The sequence below is a fragment of the Cuculus canorus genome, chromosome 13 (assembly GCF_017976375.1).
Source record: "Cuculus canorus isolate bCucCan1 chromosome 13, bCucCan1.pri, whole genome shotgun sequence".
In the NCBI taxonomy this organism is placed as follows: domain Eukaryota; kingdom Metazoa; phylum Chordata; class Aves; order Cuculiformes; family Cuculidae; genus Cuculus; species Cuculus canorus.
Genome location: NC_071413.1, coordinates 20,990,985 through 20,998,223, shown reverse-complemented (window position 1 = coordinate 20,998,223; position 7,239 = coordinate 20,990,985). Strand labels below are relative to the sequence as shown.

Genomic DNA, 7,239 nt, shown 5'->3' with positions numbered 1-7,239 from the left:
CCTGAGTGTTTGGCTGGATGGGGAGGTTTCCCTGGGGAGCGGGAGGGCAGTGCATCCCGGGAGGGTCATGGCAAAGAGCTCTTGTCTTATTTCTGCTCCTCTCTTCTGATCTTGGCTCTGTCCTCCTCACCAGTAGCTCTGATTCTTGTTTTAACACTTTTCCTGCACAACAAGGTAATTTACAGAGGTTTTTTTTTTTATCTTCAGCCCTGTTGTTACCCAAGGGCAAATCCCATGCTCTCACCTCCACCAGAAATCCTCGGGGCTAATGAGCAGCTCGTTATTACAAACCTTCACCGACAGCATAATCACCACTGCCGCCCTGCCCCTTTCCAGGGATAATGTTTCCGCTGCAGGTGGAGCAGCAGGAAAACAGGTTTAGTTTTCCTTCTGGCAGTTTAATTGAACTGGTGGGAAGAACCACTCTGCTTATCCCTTTGCCGGCCCATCAGGGAGCTTCTGGGGGCACCTCCAGGGGACCTGGATGCCCGTGATGGGTTGTAACCCCTATGCCAATGTCCAATGCCTGCGATGCCCGTGAGGGGCTGCGATGCCCACAATGGGACACGATGCTGCCGATGGGCCGTGATGCCCGTGCCAGGGTGCAGGGCCCACAAGGAGATGGGAGCTTGTGATGGGATGTGATGCCCACTCGTGGGATGGGTTGCCCATGGCAGGATGCAATGTCCACAATGGGACATGATGCCCATGACAGGGTGCAATATCTGAGATGCGATGGATTGCCCACAATAGGGTGTGATGCCCATGATGGGACCCAATGCCTGCACCGGGGTGTGATGCTCACCCTGCCCAAGCACAGCCTCATCACTGCCAGGATGCTGCACTGCAGGTGCCATGTAGTACCATGCTGCTTCCCAGGACACACAAGGGGTCCTGCCTGTCCCCGCATCCCTCAAATTCAGCCCTTTGTGGTCTCTTTTCAGCTGCAAAACCTTTCTTACCCTATCCAGCCATCACTGCCAGGACTCAGCTGGTATTTCGGCACAGCCAAGGCTGCCCCTGCCCATAGCTGCTTCCAGTGCCAGTGTCTGAGGGGTGCTTTTGCTCCAGGAAAGCTCTTTCCCCAGTGTGTCCCCTGAGGTGTCCCCATCACCCCATTGCTTCTGACGGGTGTGAAGCACGTCCTTACGCCAGCTGAATGTAGGGCAGGGCAGGCTTGCCGCAGGCAGGGTGCAGCCTCAGCCCTAGAGTGTCAAACTAAACTCTGCCAATAGCAGGGTTATCTTTATTGCTTCCTATCTGGAGACATGTAAGTGCCGTCCACGCAAAAACATTGTTGATGAGCCCACAACAAGAGCAAAAGAGAGGTTGCTAATGTATTTATCCCCAAACATGTGGTTTAACCAGCGGGTTTCAGAGCATCCTTCTAGCCTCGCTGTCTCTGGCAGGTTTCATAGAATCATAGAATGGTTGGGTTGTAAGAGACCTTTCCAGCCCATCCAGTCCACCCTCATCGCAGGGACATCTTCAACTCGATCAGGTTGCTCAGCATCCTGTCCTACCTGACCATGAATATTTCCAGGGATGGGACTTCTACCACCTCCCTAGGCAACCTGTGCCAGTGCCTCACCACCCTCATTGAAAAAAAAGGTCTTCCATATATCTACTCTAATTCTTCCCTCTTTTAGATTAAAACCATTACCCCTTGTCCTGTTGCTACCAGCCCTAACAAAAGTCTGTCCCTGTCTTTCTTATAGGCCCTCTCTAAGTAGTAGAAGGCTGCTATAAAGTCTCTCCAAAGCCTTCTGTTCTCCAGGCTGAAAAATCCCAACTCAGTCTTTCCTCAAAGGAAGTTTCAGCCTTCCGATGATTTTTGTCGCCCTCCTCTGGACCTGCTCCATCAGGTCCATAAATTTCCTGTGCTGAGGGCTCCAGAACTGATCACAGGGCTCCATGTGGGGTCTCACCAGAGCAGAGTAGAGGAGGAGAATCCCCTGTTTGACCCTGCTGGCCACCCTTCTGGTGATGTAGCCCAAGGTACGATCAGCTTTCTGGGCTGTGAGTCGGCTCACGTCCACCTGTTCATCTGCTGAGTTCTTGTCCACTCTCAATTCCTTCATTCCCCAATCTGTATTGATACCGAGGGTTGCCCCGATCCAGGTGTAGGACCTTGTACTTGGCCTTGTTGAACCTATGAGGTTCATGTGGCCCCACTTCTCTCTCCAGCTCATCCAGGTCTCTCTGGATGGCATCCCACTCAGCTTGGTGTCACCTGGACACTCGCTGAGGGTGCCCTCAATCCCAGCACCTATGTGGCTAATGAAGATATGGAACAGCACTGGTCCCAGTACGGACCCCTGAGGGACACCACTCATCACTGGTCTGCAGCCCGACACTGAGCACTCCTCTCCAGACAGGATCATCCAGCCAGTCCCTCATCCACTGAACAGTCCAGCCATCAAATCCATATCTCTCCAATTTAGAGAGGATGTCTGGGGCATCTCCCTGGATCCCCTGCCCACAATGACACGGGGTTTGTGTCGGTCTTGCCCCATGGCTATTGCCCCTCACCTGTCCCCATGCCCATAGCAGCGTGATGGAGATCAGATGCCGTCCCCTGCCTGTGTGGGACGGGGGGACAGATGGGGGTCCTGGCAGCTCAGCTCTGAGCCCTGAGCCCTGTGCTGGGCAGCTGTGGTTCCTCCACTCACTTTATAGCTGCTATAAAGTCAGAGTTGGACATGGCACTCCTCTTCCATGGGCACAGCCAAGGGATTAACCACTCCGTGCCAGACCCAGGAAATCAGAGGACCGACGCAGGAAACTCGCTACAGTGCCCCTCTCCATTAGCATCCGGCACGTGCCCCGCGTCCCAGCATTTTAGGAAGCCTGCAGTTCACAGGAGACACAGCTCATCCCTCGCTGTCTCACTGCCGGATGACTTCATCATCCAATGGAAATGTCTCGATTGGGAAACAGGGAATTTTCCATGTTCCTTTCCCGTCCCAGCTCCAAGCACAGTCCTGTGTGGATGCTGCGCTGCCCCTTCCCACTTACAGTGACGAGGTTCCAGGGCCACGTGCCTCATGGATGGCCCCTCCATGTGTGACATGCAGGATTCCCAGAAATCCATGAATTCTCCAGCCTGGCCCCTGTGTGCCCACTCCCTGCTGCCAGGCACGGCCCCATGTCGGGGTGCAACCCCCCGAAGGGGGCAGGGGCTTTCCTGCCCTCAAACAGGGGTGCAGCAGAGCCCCTTCCCAACAGGTGAGGGGGGATTGGGGCTGGCAGGGCCGGGCCTGGGGGGGGTCCAGGAAGCGATTTCACAACCCATGTTTATGTGCAATAAGAGGACACGTGCGCCGTGATTTCACCTTTCCTCCTTTCCCGCTCGGCCCGTGGCGGGTGCAACGCCCGCTGGCTTAGCCTCGTGTTTACACTCTCGCCGCTGTGTGCAAAACACTGCCAGAGGAAAAAAAAAGAAAAAAGCAGTGTTTTTCCAAACAAGCGTAAGCCATTCTCTGGCACAACGTCCCAGGGCCCGTGCGCAGTGCCCGCTCCCAGCCCAGACGTGCCCCGTGTGCAACACAGATCCCTCCAGTACCCAAACTCCGGCCGCGGGGACAGCCTGTCGCTGGCCCAGCCGAAGGTTTCCGTGCCGTGTGCGGCGTGAGGGGGGGGGTGGAAGCCAGTCAACATGTAAACACCGTGATGAGGGGTAAAACCCAGCAGTTCCGTGAAGCTGCGATTCCCAGCAGCCTCTGGCCACGCTCCCGCGTCGCATCCTGGCGCTGCACCTCCGTGCTGAGCCCTCCTGGCGGGCTGCCTGGGGCCACCCCGCTCCCCGGCACGGTGCTGACACTGTCCCGACCCTGGGGACAGCCACAGGCGCCCCACAGCCGCCCCGGGGATGGGGGGCAGAGCACGGCAGGGCTGCCCCAGATGTGCAGGAATTGGTGGCAGCGCCACACTAGCACTGTCACCTCCACCCGTGGTATTTTCCATCATTTCCATCCCCTGGGATGCAGCACACTGCTGGGTGGGGGGGCAGAAAAAGGGGTGCGAGTGGGAGCCCATGGGTGGGAGCTAGGGAGTGACGGTGGCAGTAAAGGGGGTGCAGGTGGGATCCCGGGGTGACAGAAAAGAGGGTGCGAGTGAGATTCCATGAGTGGGAGCTAGGGAGTGGCAGAAAAGGGGGCGCAGCTGGGATCCCATGGCTGGGAGCCAAGCAAGGGAGTGGCAAAAAAGGGGGTGCAGCTGGGATCCCATGGGTGGGAACCACAGCAGTGGAGTGACATTAAAGGGGTGCAGGTGGGATCCCAGGAGTGGCAAAAAGGGGGGTATGGGCGGAATCCCATAGCTGGGAGCTAGGGAATGGGGATGGCAGAAAAAGGGGGTGTAGCTGGGATGCCTGGGGTTATAGAAAAGGGGGCGCATATGGGATCCCGTGGGTGGGAACTAGAGAGTGGGGGCACCAGAAAATGGGGTGCAGGTGGGATCCCAGGAGTGACAGAAAAGGGGGTGTGAGTGGTATCTCATGGCTGTGAGCTGGGGGTGGGGTGTAGAAAAAGGGGCGCAGGTGGAATCCCATGGCTGGGAGCCGGGATAGAGGCGAGAAGGACTGTGACCCGGGGTGAGCACGACACAGGGCTGAGCACGGCACGGCACAGGGCACACGGCCCGGGGCTGAGCACGGACCCACGTCCCGCCCCGCCGTGCGCAGCGCCCGGCACCGCCCGCTCCTCCGCCCCATAAATAGCGGGCGGGCGGCACTGCCCGGCACCGCTGCGAACCCGCCGGGACGAGCTGAACCGAGTCAACCAACCCACCCGAGCCATGGACCCTCAGGACTGCACGTGTGCTGCTGGTAAGTGTCCCGCTGCCGGTCCCCGCTGCCGGTCCCCGCTGCCGGTCCCCGCTGCCGGTCCCCGCTGCCGGTCCCCGCTGCCGGTCCCGCTGACGGTCCCGCTGACGCTGCTCTCCCGCCCAGGTGACTCCTGCTCCTGCGCCGGGTCCTGCAAGTGCAAGAACTGCCGCTGCCAGAGCTGCCGCAAGAGTGAGTGGGGGGCTCGGCATGGGCGGAGCCGTGCCCCGGTGGAGCCCGCATGGGGACCTCCCTGTCCTGTGGATCCCAGCCTTTGCCCTGTTGGACCCCCATAGGGGAGACCCTCCTTGCCCTGTTGGATCCCAGTTTCCCAGCCTTTGCCCCATTGGACCCTCATGGGGTCCTTCTTGCCCCCTTGAGGAGCCCCTCCTTGCTTCGATAGACCTGCATGGGGACATCCCTGTCCCATAGAGGAGCCCTTCCTTGCCCCATTGGATCCTAACCTTCCAGCCTTTGCCCTGTTGGACCCTCAGAGTCCTCCCTGCCCCATAGGGAACCCCTCCTTGCCCTGTTGGACCCCCATAGAACGGCCTCCCGACCCTCGCCCCATAGACCTCCCTCCGCCACGGAAACCCTTTCCCTGTGAAACCTGTTGTGGAGACCCCACCTCTCCCCCATGGGGGTGCTCCTGCCCTGCCAATCCCCCATGGACACCCCTAACCACTGCCCCGTTGGGATCGCGGCCCTGCCTGTTGTGGGGTGGGTTGTTTCCCTGCCCCACAGAACCCTCGTCCCCGCTAACTCTTGTGTCCCCCTCCACAGGCTGCTGCTCCTGCTGCCCCGCGAGCTGCACCAACTGTGCCAAGGGCTGCGTGTGCAAGGAGCCGGCCAGCAGCAAGTGCACCTGCTGCCACTGAACTGCTCGCCTCTGCCTGTAAATAGCCAGCATGCTTCGGGGACGGGAGGTGGGGGGCACAGAAAATACTTTTTTTTTTTTTTTTAATGTTTTGTATTGTCTGCACCAGTGGTGAAACTGGATGAAAATAAAAGACTTTGACCAGAGGTATGAGTGATGCTGTTGGGCTGGAGGCTGAGCCCGGTCACTGCCTGTGCTGGTGGGCTGCTCGCAACCCCGCCCCATGGCCATCCTTGAGTGTGCTCTGCACCTTCCTGGGGGCAAAAAGCACATTCCCAGGATTGGGGGCAAACCTCATCCTGCATGGGGGTGGCTATAGGCATCTCTAAGGTGCTGGTCCCTTGGTGAGGAAAAGGGGTGATGGTGTGGCTCCAGCCCCCTCTTGCCTTTCTCTGGCTTTGTGGAGATGTTTCTGCACCACCTCCAGGGCTTCCTCTGCATGAAAGAACTTGTGGGTACAAGTGTGATGGGATGGAGGATGGAATGGGCTGGCAGTTTGCCAGCCCCTCAGTAATGCTCAAGAGCACATGGCTGCACCCTGATGGGGATGTGGCTGTCTCATGGGCTGGAACAAATCCTCCACGAGAGCTCGTGCTTTGCAAACCCCAGCCCATTTGCAGAGCCGATCTGTCCCCATAGGGACACTTTCTCTGCAGCATCCCCATGCCAGATGCCTCCAGCTACCATGCCTGGCCCCTTCTGCCCTTGGCATGACCTCAGAGCACCTTTCTCCAGCCCATTTTTTTGGGACCACTTTGCTTGGAACTGCGATGACCTCCAAGCCCAGGAGGGCAGGCAACAGTAGTAGTGAATGAGCCCTGTGTGGGTTAAACACTGCTCAGCTGCCCTGCTGGTGGGTGGGCACTGGGAGCACAGGGGGAGCAGGTAATGGGAAGGTGTGTGGGCCACGCTTTGCTTCCAAAAGTCTCTGCCAAGTGAAAGAGGCTTTTTATGCACAGGAACTCGTGCCCCTGCATGTCCCATGTCTGCTGCAGAGGCAGGTTCCCAGCCCTGCTGCCAGGGCTGGCACCTCTTCCCTGCCTCTCAGGGTAGGGGCATGGCTCAGCCTGGCAGGGATGTCCACTCCAGCCCTTGGTGGCCAGGCACCCATCACAGGATGAATTTAAAAGGCAGCAGACTGGGGCAACCCCGAAACAGAGACCTGTGGGTACCTGTGCAGCCCCTTCTACAGTTCTGGGGGGCACGAGGTGGGGTGGCTGCAAGGGGGGAAAGTGGCACTATCGGTCCCCAGCACCCAGGGGGGGCTGCGTGCCCCTTCCCCAAAGGTTTGCTCATCTCCAGCATGTAGCTCTGTGGTGGGTGCCAGCCTGTTCGGCGCCCAGCCTTGCTGGTGAGAAAAGCTCCAGGCTCAGCACCCATTTGCCTTTTAAATGTGTTGCCTTATTGCACTAGTGGATGTCTTTTGCCTAAGCAGCCTCGCAGCACTGCCTGTTGGAACAGAGGCTGAGCCCTGGAGGTGGGGCAGAAGGGTCTGCCTTGCCCTAAATCCATTTAATAAAACAACAAATGCCATGGA

At 58.4% G+C, this 7,239-nt stretch overlaps 1 protein-coding gene across 1 annotated transcript; it reads left to right on the top strand.

Annotated features, from left to right (window-relative positions):
- The first annotated feature begins 4,682 nt into the window (after positions 1-4,682).
- On the top strand, positions 4,683-5,848 carry LOC128853527 (metallothionein-2). Its single transcript, XM_054079125.1, has 3 exons — positions 4,683-4,828; positions 4,952-5,017; positions 5,609-5,848. The coding sequence occupies exons 1-3, from the start codon at positions 4,798-4,800 to the stop codon at positions 5,701-5,703; spliced, it is 192 nt and encodes a 63-aa protein (XP_053935100.1). The 5' UTR covers positions 4,683-4,797; the 3' UTR covers positions 5,704-5,848.
- Positions 5,849-7,239: the final 1,391 nt, after the last annotated feature.

Bases quoted from the DNA above. Each gene is read 5' to 3' on its own strand.
- LOC128853527 (XM_054079125.1), top strand. From the start codon at position 4,798: ATGGACCCTCAGGACTGCACGTGTGCTGCTG. The intron at 4,829-4,951 runs GTAAGTGTCCCG...TCTCCCGCCCAG, and splicing joins GGACTGCACGTGTGCTGCTG to GTGACTCCTGCTCCTGCGCC. The intron at 5,018-5,608 runs GTGAGTGGGGGG...CCCCCTCCACAG, and splicing joins CTGCCAGAGCTGCCGCAAGA to GCTGCTGCTCCTGCTGCCCC.